Genomic DNA, 18,497 nt, shown 5'->3' on the forward strand with positions numbered 1-18,497 from the left:
TTGTAGACTTGGGCACATGAGTTATCAGGGACTGGAGGTGATGCACCAGTTGGGAAAGCTGCAGGGTCTCAGGAGTGTTGAGATGGACTTCTGTGAGGATTGTGTTCTCGGAAAGCAGAAGCGTGTTTCATTCAACAAAGAAGGTAAACCTCGGAAGCAAGAAAAGCTAGATCTCGTGCACACGGACGTGTGGGGGCCTGCACCAGTTTCTTCCATTGGTGGATCTCAGTACTATGTTACTTTTATTGATGATGATACCAGGAAGCTTTGGGTGTTCTTCTTGAAGCACAAGTCAGAGGTATTTGGGGTCTTCAGGAGATGGCAGGCGATGGTAGAACTCGAGACAGGAAAGAGGTTGAAATGCCTGAGATCGGACAACGGTGGTGAGTATTGTAGCAGGGAGTTTGAGGACTACTGTGCAGATGCTGGGATCGTCAGGCAAAGGACAGTTCCAGGAACACCACAACAAAATGGAGTTGCTGAAAGGATGAACAGAATAATTAATGAGCGTGCCAGGAGTATGAGGATACATGCTGGATTGCCACAGCAGTTTTGGGCGGAAGCAGTTAACACTACTGCCTACTTGATCAACAGAGGGCCATCAAAGAAACTTGAATTTGGGATTCCTGAGGAAGCATGGACAGCGAAGAAGATTGATTTGGCGCACTTACGAGTATTCGGTTGTACCAGTTATGTCCATGTTGATTCCAGTCAAAGAAGCAAACTAGACGCCAAATCAAAGAAGTGTATTTTCGTTGGATACGGAGGTCAACAGTTTGGGTACCGGCTTTGGGATCCCGAACACAAGAAGATCATTCGTAGTAATGATGTGGTATTCAATGAGAAAATGCAGCAGAGCACTGAATCAGAAATAAAACCTGTTGAGCCGTGTTTTGTGGATCCTGAAGAGGAGTCTACAAATTCTGGTCAGAAGACTCAGTCAGAGCAAGAACCTGAAGCATTGGCACCCCCTCCACAACTAAGAAGGTCCACTCGTAGTACTCATGGGAAGCCTCCTCAAAGGTATGATGGGACTCTTAGTTATTTGCTGCTCACAGATAATGGCGAACCTGAATGCTTCACGGAGGCATTGGAGGTTGATACCAGGAAGGAGTGGGAGTTGGCCATGGATGATGAGATGAAGTCATTGGAGCAGAATCAAACGTGGGATTTGGTGGATCTGCCTAAGGGGAAGAAAGCACTGTCAAACAAATGGGTTTACAGGCTGAAGGAAGAGCAAGGCGGGAAGAAGCGATACAAGGCCAGGCTGGTTGTAAAAGGATTTCAGCAGAGAGCAGGTATCGACTTCACAGAGATCTTTTCTCCTGTAGTCAAGATGAGTACTATTCGAGCGGTGCTGAGCATGGTGGCAGTAGAGGATCTTCACTTAGAGCAGCTTGATGTGAAGACGGCCTTTCTCCACGGAGATCTCGATGAGGAGATATATATGCAGCAGCCGGAGGGATACATTGCAGCTGGCACGGGTGACTTAGTCTGCAAACTAAAGAAAAGCCTCTATGGTTTGAAACAGGCACCCAGACAATGGTATCTCAAGTTCGATAGTTACATGCTTGAGATAGGATACAGGAGATGTCAGGAGGATCACTGTTGCTACTTCCGGGACTTCGGTACATCTTACATTATCTTGCTATTGTATGTTGATGACATGTTAGTTGCAGGAGCTAGCATGCATGAGATTGCAAAATTGAAGCTGAAGCTGTCAAGAAAATTTGCAATGAAGGATCTAGGAGCAGCAAAACAGATCCTTGGGATGCGGATCAGTAGAGATAGGTCTAAACATATCCTCAGACTATCTCAGGCGGAGTACATCAGCCGAGTACTCAGGAGATTCTGCATGGAGGGTGCCAAACCTGTTGGCACACCGCTGGGTGCCCATTTTAAGCTCTCAAAAGGGTAAAGTCCGAAGATGCGGGTGGAGGAGCTTAATATGTCAAAAATCCCGTATGCATCGGCAGTGGGGAGCTTGATGTACGCTATGGTGTGTACGAGACCAGACATTGCTCAAGCAGTGGGAGTTGTGAGTCGCTTCATGAGCTGCCCAGGCTTGGAGCATTGGCGCGCAGTCAAATGGATACTGAGGTATCTGAAAGGCACTGAGCACATGTCATTGTGCTATGGAGGTTCTGAGATCCGGTTACAGGGCTATGTGGACTCAGACATGGCAGGGGACTTGGACGGCAGGAGAAGCACGACAGGGTACTTGTTCACCTTGGGCAGTGGAGCCGTCAGTTGGATTTCCAGGTTGCAACCAGTTGTTGCATTGTCGACTACGGAGGCGGAGTATGTGGCAGCCACAGAGGCGTGCAAGGAACTAATATGGCTTCAAGTCTTGATGAAGGAGCTTGGGAAGGAACAGAAGGATTGCATGTTATATTCAGATAGTCAAAGTGCAATTCATCTGGCAAAGAATTCAGCTTTCCATTCAAGGACGAAGCATATTGACATACGGTACCACTTCGTGAGGTCATTGCTCGAGCAGGGACTCGTCAAGTTGGAGAAGATTCATACAAGTCAAAATCCTGCAGATATGTTGACGAAGGTCGTCACGGTGGAGAAGCTGAGGAGTTGTTCAGCTTCTGCTGGTCTTCATGCTTGAAGACGTTGAGGAGGCATCGTACCTATTTCACTAGGATGATTTAGTTTCAGTGGGAGCACAGAGGAGAGCCAAGTAACAAGAGGATATACCCAAGGTCTCCAAGTGGGAGATTGTTGGGGTATGTGGAGACCTTTGGTGATGAAGAGAATTGAAGGAAAATCAATTCTGCATAGTTTTCTGTCTGGCGGACTGTCGGAGTCGACTCGAGCTTCAGTCGAGTCGACTCGGGAACAGTCGAGTCGACTCGAGGTCTGTCGAGTCGACCCGAGAGGAGAAAGCTGCAAAAACCATGTTTCTGTCTGGACTGTCAGAGTCGACTCGAACTACAGTCGAGTCGACTCGGAGCATCGTCGAGTCGACTCGAGATACAGTGGAGTCGACTCGAGATCGTGCCAGTTAAACTGGAAGTTGTTCAGACGTGCCAGAGTCGACTCGGACTTCAGCCGAGTCGACTCGGGCTCGCGAAAAATCGTACGGACGATTTTCTTTTGGTGTTTTTGGTGGCGTTTCGACGGCTATGATCATCTGAAGGTCTTGAGACTATATATAGGACTCATGAGAGCCCTAGGGTAAGATTATTGGCCGTATATTTGAGAGAGACTCTTGTTTGTGAGGCTAGGGTTCTAGAGAAGAAGAGGATTGGGATCCTACTTCTTGTGCAAAGGGAATTCTGTGTGAATCTCTTGTAGATCGATCGCTTGTGATCGTTCGGGTGTGTGTTATCTCTGTAATCAGTTCATCCTTATTGAGATTTGGAGCGGTGGAGGATGTAGGCTATTTGTAGCCGAACCTCGTTACATTTTTTGTGTTTGCTTTGCTATTTTCTTCCTTCTTCTTCCTTTGATCTTTGATAATCCGTTGCGGTGCTCAAGTGTTTTATCCTACTGATACCACGGGGTAATCTTTTGCCCTTCGTAGGCGGAGCGAAGAGGTGATCCTTGAGTCCGGAGTCGAGGGAGCGAGAGAGTGCTTATCCGTTTGTATCTCTCTTGCTTGTCCGACGTCGGTGGCGGCGCTGGTGTGAGTGGGTTCCGGTGCGGGGCGCCGACAACAGTTTATAATACACCAAAAGGATATAAATCTCTATCTACATTATACTATACTATGGAGCGACACAGCTAGCAGGCAACCACTAATCCTGCTCCTCTCTATACAATACCTACCCTGCAATCAAAAACACCAAACTGGGGAGTGAGTATATCAATACTCAGTAAGTGGAGTAGAGAGTACTATGCACATGAGACAGAATATAATCATGGCTCGAGATGAAATCTCAAGATCAATAACAAGATGAACATGAACCCAACATAGAGAATATGAAGTAAATCATCAATATCACCACAATCACAATTAACTCATCTAGAGCACATATGGAATAATCAAGTAATCATATATGCTACTCATGAATATGCTCGACAGATCATAATGCTGGAGCATACAAATCGGGTGTCAATATGCTGAAACATTGATATATAACTATCGGGAGGTGGGTCTTGCGCCCCAGGCGAACCACAACAACTTCCTACTGCCATATGCATGCATAGATTATGACACCACACCAATATATAAATCCGGATGTCAATATGCAAAGTCATCACTGGACAGCTGTCGGGAGGTGGGTCTTACACCCCAGGCGAACCACCACAACTCCCTACTGTCACATGCATATGCAGGATAAGACACCACACTGATCATGTAAATGCTGGCCAGTATCCATAACAGAAATCCATAGAAACATCTCACATCTATATACTAAACGACACCTCGCGGGAATTTTACATCCGCGGAAAGCCATACTGCACCTCGCAGGGTTTTACTATGCCCAGCGGCAAGCAGAATATAAGTCATAGGACCGGCTGTGCCCCTTAGGAAGGGACTGGGTTCCGCCCATCCAGAAGGCTACTATGTGCACACAGGCCGATGTTCAACCCCATCGACTATAGGTGTCCTGTAGATACTGCCAAGCCATGCATGAATGCCATAATGCACCCTCCCAATACTCTACTAAAAAGGAGCATAATCAAGACTACCACTCACTCGGCCACGACCCAATCATAACTAACATCAGGGTTGGGAGTGAGGAATCATGGGAGTGCAATGCAACTCAATATACCACTGAAAATGGCTCTACAAATTTTTGAAATAGAGGAAATGAAATCAATTTACAAAAGAAGTCATTTCACAATTCGGATCCAATTTAACTACTCATAAAGGAGTATAATCAAGACTACCACTCACAAATCTTTGAAATAGAGGAAATGAAATCAATTTACAAAAGAAGTCATTTTACAATTCGGAATCAATTTAATTACTCATCTACCCCTCGTAATTTCTCTCAATGTTCCCTCAAATGCATGTACAAAATAATCAAGCATGGAGAACAAAACATAGAGGAATCTACCACAACAATTAATCAATAAGCTCAGGTGGAATCAAGTCACACTTGACAACATTCATGAAAATGAATAAGAAATGTGCTCATGATGCAAAGTACATAACTCCCACTCACCTGCCGATCCGGCACGGCCTCGATACGCCTCCAAATCTTTATGGTAGGCAGTAGGAAACTTTTTCCTCTTGTTCCCTAGCTTCTTGCCCAACTGATACATGCATTTATAATACATTTAGTTTTGTATCAAGGGCCATAATCTACGTGCCAATCATAAATATATGAAGCTTTAATTGATTCAACTCCTTCCTTTTTTTAAATCCTTCCCTTTTTCCCTTTTTCCCTATCAATTAATCTTCTCCTTGTATGTATTATGATGCAAAAGCATCACACACACACCTTAGGCCACTGTCATAGGGTCAAGGTGCGAGAAAGAGTCAAAATCCTCCTTCACTAAAAATTTCACTGAAGCGTGAGTCGACCCCAACCTCATGAGTCGACCCCGACCACAGAGCCGTAAAACTTCATTTTCTGAACTCTCAGAGAGAGTCGACCCCTAATCTGCCCCGAGTCGATTCCAGTTGACCTCGAGTCAACTCCGGCACGTTTTGAAGCGACTCCCACCATTTTCTCACTTTTTTTCATCTCGGATGAATAGTAACCTAGACTGACAGTGAGTCACTTCATCCCGGTTTGATCTACTTTTCGAACTCCAAATTTTATGAAACTTTTACCTAACATTCTACACTCATAGAGAATTCCAAAGAGGTATCATGCATTACTATCGGAGGCCATTTGACCCCCGAAACAATTCGCTAGTTGGGACTTCGACATAGTTTTTCCGTAGTGCTGGAAAAATTTGTCGAAATCCGGTTCTTCCTCTTTTAACCACCTCTACAACCCTTATCCGACCTCTCTAGACTACATCCACCCTTTGTATAGCCTAATATCATCAAAAGACTAGATAGGGATGGATATTTACTTTTTTCTTTTTGAAAATCGAGGTCCTTGCGTAGAGGAGAAGGAGATCTACACTTTTTCCTTCAACTGCCACCGCAACCGGAATTCCCTTCCCTTCCTTTTTTCTTCTTTCTCTTCCTCTTCTTTTCTTCCTTTCTTTTCCTCTTCTTCTTTTTCTTCTCTTTGTCCGTCTGAGACTCCCCCCTCTCTGTTTCAATCCAACACCTCAGCCAGCTCAAACCCATGAATTAAGTCACATCAAACACTATTCATCCTTTATTTAATATTATTTAATTCTCATTTTGCCCCTAACACTTCAACATATCTACTGTTATGCCATTAACTTTTGATTCCTTTCCAATTTTATCCTTACCACATCAACGCATCTACAACTATGCCATTATCTTTTGATTCCTTCCAATTTTACCCCTTATATCAATTTTAAAGGACTATTCTATCCCTTTTTATATAAAAAAGAAAATTTTTGGGGTTATTACAAATTCCTAGTCATTGGAAGAAGATGAAGAAAAGTGGAGGAAGGACAAGGCGTTACGTTGGCTTCAACGGCATCTGGTAGCCCTGATCTCCGGGGAGCACAATAACAGACAACCGTGAACTCAATGCGAAAAGGATGATGAAGGAGAGGGAAAGAAAGAATAGAGCTTGAGGTAGAGGGCTAAGGTGGGTGGGGAGGTGGTTATATAGAGGAAGCAAGCCTCCCTTGCTCTCAGAGGTCGAGTACTATGAGGAGTCAGATGGAGAAGAAGACTCCCATCCAGAGTCTTCCTCTTAGTTTTACTCTTTCCTTTTTCTTTGTGATGTGAGCTTGAGTTGGGCTAAGCTCGGGTTACACTACAAAAGAAGGAATAAATTTCGGCGGTTTTTTTTGTCTCTACCGATGCTTATAAGCGTCGGCGAATTCCCAGCCCGCACTTCACAAAGCGTGGGTCAGACGTCGGGCAGGTGGGCGTGGGTCGGGTTTAACCCGACGCGTCAAAAAAGCGTCGTCGGTCTATGCCGACGCTTTTAAGCGTCGTTCCTTTTATAAGACTCCGACGCTTAAAAGCGTCGGCGTACCTCAACCGACGCTTCCCACCGTAGTTTCCGTTGGGCTATGCCGACGCTTAAAAGCGTCGGCCTAATCTGCTTTACCGACGCAATAAAGCGTCGTTAATGGCGTTTTGCCAGTTCGTATTTCCGATGCTAAATAGCGTCGGCAATGGCATTTTTTTTTAAAAAAAATTTTGTAAATGCAATTTTTAATTCTCTGTATACATTAATTTCTAACAAAACACATACACTAAATCACATAGATAACAAATACACAACACAGACAAGAACTTTTCATTCAAAATCTCAATATTATCATATTTGATTACATTGTACTTCAAAAACATTCTAAAAACATCCATCTCAAATTCCTAAGTACACAATCTACGATGTATCAAGAGTCGACGGCATCATCTCTACGAGTAGATGAAGTATCAGCAACCTACAAGAAAAAAAATACTTTAGAAACTAAAAATACGAAAGTCATCACGCTAATACAAGAATACATTATAATTATATAAAATATTCAAATATATTTAGTTATGTACCGGAGGAGCAAATCTCTGCAAAAAAGATGAAATTTGGTCAAGCTGATCCTGCAAAGATTGTATCTTCAACTCTTGGCTCTGCTTCAACTCCGCCATATCAGTCATATGACTCTGCCTCATCTCCTCTATCCTTGTCTCATATGACTGCTTTATCTGTGCCATCTCTGTCTTCAAACTACAAATCTCTGCAGTGCTAGTACCTTGTCTGGCATCTTGGGTATATCGGCTCACTGCAAATAGCTGAGTGGGGGTAACTCCGATACCGTAACCCCTCACGCGACCATAACGTTCTGGGCCCATCAATTCGGCATAGACCTGAACCTCGACGCGACTGGCCGCGTCGGATGATGATGACTCCCCGACGCGCTCTGCAATAAGATTTGTAGCTCTTTCCTATATCTCTCTCAAAAAAACAAACAATCACATTAATAATTTAAAAGAAGTAAAATTAATTAAAAAATTATGATAAAATAAAAAATGAATACATACAACTATATCTCTCGACTCGTCCCGAACAAAGCTGCCATCTTGGTGAGTGTGGGTCATCTTATAAAACTCTACCTCACCAGGCTCCCTTCCATGCTCTACTATCTACACATACGGAAAGTATATGGGCAAACTACATATCATGATACGTGCTATATGTTAGTAGAGTTTCAAATAGTTTCAAAAGAACTTACGAATTCATTTCTACGTCTTGCATAACTCTTCGAGCCTGAAGTATGAGGAACTGCTTGAGATGCTCGTGCAGCTCTACCAATATTAGAATATGTCTGCCAAAATAAAAGCACACAGTATAATATGATTCAATGTATATATTTGCAATCTATATTAATAATAAAGATAATAGAAGATATTGAAATAATTTACGTGACCTGTCCTCTTTCAGAAAACCAGTAATGAACAAGCTCCCTCCACTGCTGAGGGTATACATCAGGAGGAGTCACACGAGCAACCTCCTCCTCTGTCATACCCTCGCGCTTGAAGTCCGTCTTCAATTTGCTTTATATTCTTTCCATTTGCGATTGAGGGACTTTAGCACCCAATCATGGCTCTCTGGAGGGAGTACAAACTTACCCTACAACAAGATTCAAATATTTCAAATAATAATATTAAACATCTAAAATAAAATTATGATACTAAGCAAATTAATATACAGAAGGTGTCGAATTAAAAAGAATAAATTCAATTCATTACCTATATAAGTTTAAGAAGCTCAACCTTATACGAAGGAAGCATGTCATTCCACTTCGTATAGTTGAGTGGACACAGCTGACTCTTGCGTGCAACCGATCCTAAAAAGCTTGATAGTAGACTTCCAGCTCTATTGATGGGCTGCCCTAATTCGTTGCATCGGATGATGATCTTCTCACCCGGAGGAAGCTTCCACACATCCTTTGCTTGAGTGGGTCCCCATCTCGTCCTCACTGTCCCTTGTCCATCTATTCAAATTAAATAAAATGTCTTACAAAGTTGAAGACAAATATGAACATAACTTTAAATCGAATTACCCTGGATCCGGAGCTCATCCTCCGGACAATCAGCAGGAGGCTCGCGCTGAGATTCTGACTCGTGCTGCTGGTGCTCACATGACTGCTGGGACTGATCAGAAGTAGATCCTACCTGAGAATGCTGGAACTCCACATCTCTAAATCGTCTCCCTCGGGGCATATTGTTACCTGGTATGCATAAAAAAGAATCAATATTTGGTTAAATGATAAATTTATACTAAATAAAGGGCTAATAAACCCATCCAAACCCATCCACCAATATATTAACTCTTCATTAACTCTTCTTCGCTGTATGGCAGACAAGGTCCCTTTTTTAATCTTTGGGAATACAAGGTTTGGGGCCGCTAGATTAATACAATTCACAGGTTTTTCCACCATATTAGAAAGAAAATAAACAAAGGGATCAAGCTAAACATCAGCTGCTTGGTGACGATGCAAACATGAAGAGTCCTCCCAATGTCAAAAACTGCAATCACAAAGAAACAGGGATGAAAACCGAGATAATCCATGACTATGACATCAGAAAATCGGTAAATCTTAACACAATGAAGGTATCAAGGTCTGAACCTTTTAGTGGGGTTACTCCTGCTCGCGATCATTCAGGAAAATGTTGCAATGAGGAACCCCTTGTAGATGCTCATGAACTTAGCCACAAATGCTGTGGAAGACATTGTTGGAGAGATGGAAACAATAAAGAGTTACAGAAGGGTCTAAAAGTATATAATAAACTCACATACACATGGTGTAGCATAAAAACCAGGGGCATATTGTTACCAAACCCATCCACCAATATATGGCATCATACTTGGTATGTCAGTCCACTTACTCCTTGGTCATGACAGCATAGAAACTCGTGATGGGACAACTCCTAAACCACCTTCCATATGCAAATCACCAAACTCAATTTCCTTGTATTGCAGTCCACTTACTCCTAAAATCATCTAAGGTCCTCAAGTTTAATTACTTTTAAGTTCTCTAGAGAATCTGATGCATTATCAGAATCGCTTCTCATTGCAGACAAAGTTGCATCTCTGTTCTTTCACTTCGATCTCAGTCTTTTAATACCTCAAGCTCAGATCTTATATACACTGCCATCAAATCCCAAACCATCACCCTCGAACTTGACCACCACATATATATCAAAATCTAACACCTAAGTTTATGATATAATATTATAAAAATTATAATAATTAATATTATAGTAATTAATATCTTTGATCAATGCATCTGTGATTAGGCAAAGCACCATATTGCTTTTGTCAGAAAGCTTTTAATCTTGTTTTGTCAGTGAATTGGCACTACTTGTTTCCTTCAGCTGGGGCTACAAGGAGTGAGATTTTTCTTGCTTATGAAAGGCTTTGGCTGGAAAAATGGAACGTAGATCAAACCTTTTCAGGACAAAGTGCAAAGACCAGTTTCAGCCATCCCATAGCATGCTAAGATAAAGCCCTACAGCTTTAAGTTGTGTTTAAATAGAGAGACCAGTTTGTGGGTCAAAAGTTTGTGCTTTTGTTTGGGGTCAAAGCTATAGTACCCTACCACCCCTTCTCAAAGCCAACAGTTTAGGGCAGTTCCAGGTTTCCACCCTTCAAGAAAACAAAAGAAAAAATAAAAAAAAAAAATCAGAAAGTGGCTGGAATTCTTGACAATAAGTGTTATTCTCCATCATTATCCCAAGTTTCAAAAATCTGCCACCACTGCTAGAATTGGAAGGCATGTGGAGGCACATGCAATGATGCATTCCAAGATCCACAACCATTACACCAACCCCTTCTTAATCATTAAAAACCCAACACCATCAATTATCCCCTAGTCCTCTCAATCCCTCCTATAGAAATCCATGCAATGGAGCTTTTTCAGCTATACACACAGTCATAGGGCCCTTCAAACCAGTTCTCACACACAAAAAAAAGAGACAATTTCAGAAACTAGTTGGAGATCAATACTTCCACCTCCTAACTTTTAAAGACAGAGCTACACCATTGGTATATTATTAACTTCAAACATTTTCTAAAGCCCACCAGTGCTCCGAAGACAGACAGCACGCAAGGAAAAAGGAACTATGCATAAAAAGAAAAGAAGCAAAGGAACTAGCTAACCATACTATAGACATGACCTAATCTTAAGATCTAGACAAATTCTTTAAAACCAAAAATTAGACAGAGTCTGCCATCAGATTTGTGGCATGTCAAATGGACTCATGAACAAGAAGAAGAATCATCTTGCACATGACATAAAAAAGCAACCCTTAAAAGGAAAAGAAGAAACAACCAAAAATTTAAATAAGAAGAAACCGGATCTTTCTTGTTCATACCAATACGAAATTAGGCTATCATAAAGTTGTGAGACGTATAAAAATGAATTAGAAATGAAATAATACACGAAAGCTTTGCGGAGGCCTGTTACTGGCTGCAGACACCAAATGTACAAAAATGAATGGGTTATTGCAGGTTGGTAATTTCTAATTTGTTGAAAGAAAATGTTGTCGAGTGTCATTAATTTTTGAAGAAAAAGGATCACTTACCTCAGACGACGGCGAGGTTGACGGTGGCGGAGTAGCTAGGTCTCGGGATGGAGGTCAAATGTTGGCACGCAGCTAGGGCATCGATCGAGAGGATGAGGAGAGGGGGCCGGGCGAGCGTTAAAAACAAGAAGAAAACAAAGAGGAGGAGGAGGAGGAGGAGGAGGAAGAGAAGGAGAAGGGGAGGCTTACCTCAGACGGCGGCGAGGTCGACGGCGGCGGAGAAGCGGAATCTTCGATCGCCGATCGGGGCTAGGGATGGGGCTCAACCGAGAGAGTATGAGGAGAGGGGGCCGAGCGAGCGTTAAAAACAAAGAGGAGGAGGAGGAGGAGGTCGACGGCGCGTAGCTAGGGCATCGACTGATATAAAATGAGGAGAGGGGGCCTGGTGACGGGTTGGGGTTTTATGTTTTATAACGACGCTTAACAGCGTCGTTGTGTCTCAAAGTTGTCACGACGCTCTAAAGCGTCGTTATTGTTGCAGAGTTACCGACGCTAGATCAAAGCGTCGGCAAAGGTTGGCGCTGAGCCAACCTTTCCCGACGCTTTTCCCTAGCGTCGGGAAAACATAGTCGGCAAAACTCACATTTCCTGTAGTGTTAGGCCGGTCAAGCAGATCGGGCCTTGAGTGGGCCATCACACTATATATAAAACTAGCTATTGTTTGTCTAAGGAGGCATCATATATTAGCCATAACTATCCAATCTTGCCCTAACTATTTGAGATAAAATTTATTGAGTCTTATTACCTAACCATTTGTATTAATTGCATTCTCATATGTTATTCACGCCATTCCATATTTTACTCTTTCATAACCTCTATCCAAGCTAACTTTGGTCTTCCTATCCATTTTTGACATCTTTCAACACAACATAATGTACTCCTTATTAGAGCCCCTTCGTATCTTTGTAATATATGGCCTAGCATCTATCTTAATTAGTTCACCTTTTCTTTGTTCTTAATTTCTGCAGCATCCTTGACTCCTCTTGAGAGGTTCAATCACCAAAAAATTTCATATACCTTTTTCTTTATAAATGCAAATCATACTAGATGATTGGGTATCCAAGTTTGCTTGCCTAAGATGAGTAACTCTATTGCTTTCCTTTAATAGAGAAAGTAGGCCTGTTGGATTATAAAAATGTCATGATAGATCCAAAATTTATATGGAAGGAGATAAAAGGAGGGAGGACAAGAAGATACAGAACTTCGAAAGAATAAAAGAAATAGAGTGGTAAAATGAAAGGATAAGAATGAAGAGAAAAAGGAGGTTCACTAACTATTTTACCAAACTTTATATTTCCTTATATAAATAGTAAAGAAGAAACCAAAACCCAAGACTAAATAGGCTTCAATGTGGTGCCATTGTCAACCATATTTATTTGTTACAATTTCTATGTTCAGATTCGAATACAAAGTTTTTATTTTGTTTAATATGATATCAAATTGACTTACCTAATCTCATATTTGAAACTTTGTTTGTTAACAGCATGAATATTCTTGGATGGACTATTATGGTTGCTATGGGAGCTAATGCAGCAACAAGGTTTGAATTTGACCATGATTTTTAAATCAAATTATGTTAGAATATTTATGTTTAATTCAATTATACTAATAAACATTTTTTCTTTTTCAGTGTTAGGGTGTCTAATGAACTTGGGGCAGGTCATCCAAGAACAGCAAAGTTTTCTGTTGTTGTAGTTGTTATAACTTCATTCTTCATAGGTGTTTTCCTTTCTCTTATCTTGATAATCACAAGGAAGCAATATCCGTCGGCATTTACAAATAATAATGACGTGAAAAGACTTGTTTATGCTCTCACTCCGTTGCTGGCAACATCTATTGTAATCAATAATGTTCAACCTGTTCTTTCAGGTATTTAACTAACTTTATCAATTGCAGAATTTCTTAACTTCCTTTTATTTGCACTTTATGTGACAATTTTTTATGCTTATGCCATCAAGCATTAACTAATATTAAGCCATCAAGTATTGGATTTTATAAAAAAAATCCAAGTTTTAGAAAAATTGTAAGGTAAGTGCAATGCCCATCGGTGAGGAAGGTGAGGAAAACAAAATTACATCCAAAATTCTTGCTCTGCTCATGGAACAGTGATTTATGATTTCCATGAAAACTTATCAGTATATTCTTTTCTATCATGATTTCTTTCTTTTGATTGATCAAATTTTAACATCACTATCATAATCATTGCAAGATAAATTTTGTTAATAGAAATACTAGAGAAATGTGGATTACCAAAATTGCCCTATATTGACTTATGCCATAAATTGAAAGAAAATAAAATATAATAATCAAAATATAGAGTTTATTTTTTCATATGTATCCAACTATAAGTAACAAAAAAAAATTTCTGACACAAACAAAATATCATATGTATCAAAATATCTTTACTTGACACTCATTAAAGTACACTAAGATTAGGAAGAATTTTTGGATTGAAGACAAAACTAGTCTCCTTTTTTTTTGTGGTAAAAACGGCTACTCATTTCATATAACTCTAATGTGAGTACATCCTGCCAAATCACAGAAAAATAAGAAATACAAAGGATAGAAAACATCCGAAGTAGATGTCCAAAGAAAATCTCCGGAGTGCCGAGCGACATAAGAGGCGACCCAGTCTGCTGCCCTGTTCACCTCCCTACACATGTGTGCTGTCTGAAAGCCGCCCAACATCTGAGCCATCCTGCGAGTCTCCTGGATAAGGGGATTGAGGATGATAGTATTATTTCGATGATTGACACAACCATTGAGGAAATATCAAATTAGAAATACAATTTAATGTGATACATTTAGAGAATGAGATAGAGATGTCTTCCAATGATTAATAACGAGATAAAATTTATAATAGAAAAGGGATAGAGAATTCTTAATTCTAATTCAGCAAGATTTCAAGTGAAATATACTCTTAAAGGAAAAACAGTGATTTTCATTATTAAAAGTATGTAGCACTACCATGGCATACACTCAAAATTACTTGAAATATATTTCATTGATTATATGGATTCCTCTAACCCTAAGATACAGCAAAGTGTGGAATGAGTGGACCCCAACATAAGTGGAGTCGACCCTGGTACATCATGAAACCATCTGGCACACCCCTGCAAAAATGGCACTGATGAACAGTAAGTGGAGTCGACCCCATGTATGCTGGAGTCAACCCCAGGAGTGGAGCCAACCCCAGAGAACCTTGAGTCAACCGCAGCCTCAAACCTCAAGAAAACAACTCTCTGGAATTTACTGAGAGAGCCGACCCCAGAAATACTTGAGTCGACCCCAATAGAGCCGACCCCAAGTGAACATGAGCCGACCCCAAGGATACATTGCTCAAAAACCATGTCTCTGGAATTCCTGAGAGGGTCGACCCTAATGGAACTTGAGTCGACCCCACTGTAGCTTGAGTTGATCCTAAGAAAGGTTGAGTCGACCCCAGTGAAAGAAGCTGAAAATGCAAGTTTCTGTGGTTCCTGAGAGGGTTGACCCCAGAGGAAGTTGAGTCAACCCCAAGCCCAATATACAGTAAGTTGAGTCGACCCCAGTAAAGTTTGGATCGACCCCAGCACGGGCAAGGGCATAACGGCTAGTTCTGCAGAAGTACCTTTTGACCTCCCAATAGCTAGTAACGGCTAGTTTTTGAAATCTAACCAATGGGGGGTAACCAATAGATGAGGAAAAGTATTTAAAGTGACACTATTCATCAGAGGAACATACACTTTTGCAAAAAGATCAAAGCTCATTCAAGAAAGAAAAAGCCCTAGCATTCTTCATTCAAGTGCTTCATTCAAAGAGCCAAAAGAAAGTGGTTGAGCAGATTCTGAGAGACACTAAGAGCTCCACCAACCCTTGAAGAGTGAAGCAATCTTGACAAAGAAGAAAAAAGTCTTATCAAAGCGATAACTATATTCTAAACTCTTCTTTGTAGTTCATAATTATTATATTTGCTCATCTAGGAGTTTCAACTTTCTTCTTCTTAATCACCTTGTAAGATTTGTTGGTGAGCCCGTAAAACCAATGGTGTAGATTTGTTGGTGAACCCGTAAAACCAACGGTGAAGGTTTGTTGGTGAGCCCGTAAAACCAACATAGGTTTTTGGTGATCCCGGAAAACCAAAGTATAAAGGTTTTTAGATTGTGAGCCCGGAAAACAATCCAACTGTATTCCGTGGGATTATAGTGAATTTCCAAGGGGACGCTTGGGGAGTGGACGTAGGTGGTTAGGAGAACACCGAACCACTATACTTCTGGTGTGTTTGCTTTGTGTGTCTTTCTATTTCCACTACATGCACTTAATTAGTATTAACTAAGTGATTCAATCTCCTAATAATTTAATTGAAAAATCAAAAATTTAGAAGAACCAATTCATCCTCCCTTCTTGGCTTGTCACTTTGGGCAACAAGTGGTATCAGAGCCCAGGTGCTCTCATAGTATTCGTTGATCTTACGATCAAAAGTCAAAGATCATGACAACTCAAGTAGGATGTTTTATGAATGAGGGACAATCCATAAATAGACCATCCTTGTTTAATAGCACTAATTACACTTTAATATATTGGTACATAAGTATGAATTGTTTAATGGAGTCCACTGAGTCCATAACTGAAATGTTCACTAGATTCACGGAAATCATAAATGGATTAAAGAGTTTAGGTAAGTCTTATACTAACTCTGAACTAGTGCTAAAAATTCTCAGGTCTTTACCAAGAGTATGGAATGCCAAGGTAACTGCAATTCAAGAAGCAAAGGACCTCAATACACTACAATTGGAAGAACTTCTAGGATCACTCATGACCCATGAGTTGACCATGAAGCAAAATTCAGAAGATGGGGTCAAGAAAAGGAAGACTATTGTCTTGAAGTTTACAACTCCAAAACAGAAAATTGAATCAGAAGAATCTGATGATGAGGAGGAATCTGATGAAGAAGGAATGGCTATGCTCGCAAGAAAATTCAGAAAGTTTATGAGAGAAATGAAGAAATTTCATAAAAGGAAGACCTTCCTCAAAGGTAGCTCGAGTAAGGAAAAGGGAAAGGACAAAGAAAAAGAAAGGAAAACGCCAATCTGCTATGAGTGTAACAAGCCCGGGCATTTTAAGATAGATTGTCCAGAATTGAAATGGATGGCAAGAAAACATAAAAAGAGGAACCTTATGGCTAGATGGATTGAAAGTGAGCAGTCAAGTTCGGAAGAGGAAGATCAACAAGAGACGACCCAAATCTGCTACATGGCTAATGACGATGAGGTAGATTCTAAACTTGAATGTGATTTTTTAGTAGAAGAGTTACATGATGCATTTTTAGAACTGATGGAAGAACACAAGAAGCTAATCAATAAAAATAAAGTTCTAAAAGATGAAAGTCAATCTCTTATCAAAGATAAGCTGAAACTATCTAATGACTATGAAACATTAAGTAGGAGGTTCACAAATGAAACCAAAAATCTAATTGCTGAAAATGTCAAGCTAAAAGAAGATGCAAAAAAATACAAATCCTTAGTGGACAAGTTTACACTTAGTTCAACTAAATTAAATATAATTCTTGATAGTCAAAAAGCTGTATATGATAAGGCTGGTTTGGGATATAAAACAAATAGGAAGCAAAAATACTTAAAGAACATATTTGTGAAAGCCAAAACTGAAAATATAACTTGTCATTGCTGCAATAAAGTAGGACACAAAGCATATGAATGCAATTTTAGAAAGCTTAGCTATAACAAACTGAGTGATAAGAGTAAGCTAAAGTCCAAAAAAATTTGGGTTTCAAAAGGAACATCAAGTATTAACCTTAAAGGATCCAACATGGTTTGGATACCTAAAGCACATTCTTGACTTTGATTGTAGGAGTGTGTTACAGCTAATAAGAGGGATAAACGATGGTATCTAGATAGCGGCTGTTCAAGACACATGACAGGTGACATAGAACAATTTGTCACCTTGGAATCTAAGGAGGGTGGAGTGGTAACCTATGAAGACAATGGAAAAGGACTTATCATTGAAAAGTATAAAATCTATATTACTCCATTCACATTTATAGAAAATGTTTTATTAGTTAATGGTCTGAAACATAACTTGCTTAGCATAAGTCAATTTTGTGATAAAAGTCTTAAAGTCACATTTGAAGCTTCAGTATGCGTAATTACAAATCCAAAAGATAATAGCATTGTACTTATGGGACATAGGCATGAAAATATTTATATGGTAGATCTTCATGATTTAGGCAAAAAAAATGGATTATGCTTAATTACTAATAAAGAAAGGAAAAGTGAAACAAGTTGGCTTTGGCACCGTAGACTAGGAAATGCTAGTATGGACTTAATATCAAAACTAGTTAAGAAGGATCTGACAAAAGATGTGCCAAAATTGATCATTGAAAAAGACAAAATCTGTGGACCATGCTCATTGGGAAAGCAAACAAAATCATCCTTCAAATCAAAGAATATAGTATCAACTACTAGGGCCTTTGAACTCATACACATGGATCTATTTGGGCCTACTAGAACTGCAAGTCTAGGAGGAAAAAAGTATGGACTAGTTATAGTAGATAATTTGTCAAGATATACATGGGTTTCATTTCTTACACATAAGAACGAAGCATTTTCAGCATTCTTGAAATATTATAAAAATATTATAACTGAAAAGAAGCTCTCCTTAATTGCAATTCGAAGTGATCATGGAACTGAATTTGAAAATCAACACTTTGAAGAGTTTTGCAATGAAAATGGTATCTCACATCAATTTTCAGCATCTAGAACGCCTCAACAAAATGGGGTTGTTGAAAGGAGAAATAGGACCTTGGCAGAAATGGCACGCACGATGTTGTGTGTCTTCCAAAGTACTTTTGGGCTGAAGCTATAAGTATTGTTTGCCATATTTTAAATCGTGTTTTAATACG

General features: G+C 40.2%; 1 protein-coding gene and 1 long non-coding RNA gene across 4 annotated transcripts in view; one reads left to right on the forward strand and one right to left on the reverse strand.

Annotated features, from left to right (window-relative positions):
* The window catches only part of LOC103724117 (protein DETOXIFICATION 29-like), an 83,676-nt gene that overhangs the window by 52,996 nt on the left and 12,183 nt on the right, over positions 1 to 18,497 (forward strand). For all 3 annotated transcript variants that reach the window (XR_005508280.1, XM_039118904.1, XM_039118903.1), the window contains exons 4-5: positions 13,083 to 13,139; positions 13,230 to 13,468. Coding sequence is in view for 2 of the 3 variants with exons in the window: in XM_039118904.1 (XP_038974832.1) it covers positions 13,083 to 13,139; positions 13,230 to 13,468 (296 nt within the window). In the remaining variant the exon portion in view is untranslated. The remainder of the gene's footprint in view (positions 1 to 13,082; positions 13,140 to 13,229; positions 13,469 to 18,497) is intronic.
* LOC120106056 lies at positions 9,365 to 11,691 on the reverse strand. The gene is made up of 2 exons (XR_005508281.1): positions 9,643 to 11,691; positions 9,365 to 9,541 (listed from the first exon to the last, which is right to left on the reverse strand). It is a non-coding gene; the product is annotated as an uncharacterized LOC120106056 (long non-coding RNA).

This window comes from Phoenix dactylifera, unplaced genomic scaffold, assembly GCF_009389715.1.
Source record: "Phoenix dactylifera cultivar Barhee BC4 unplaced genomic scaffold, palm_55x_up_171113_PBpolish2nd_filt_p 000441F, whole genome shotgun sequence".
In the NCBI taxonomy this organism is placed as follows: domain Eukaryota; kingdom Viridiplantae; phylum Streptophyta; class Magnoliopsida; order Arecales; family Arecaceae; genus Phoenix; species Phoenix dactylifera.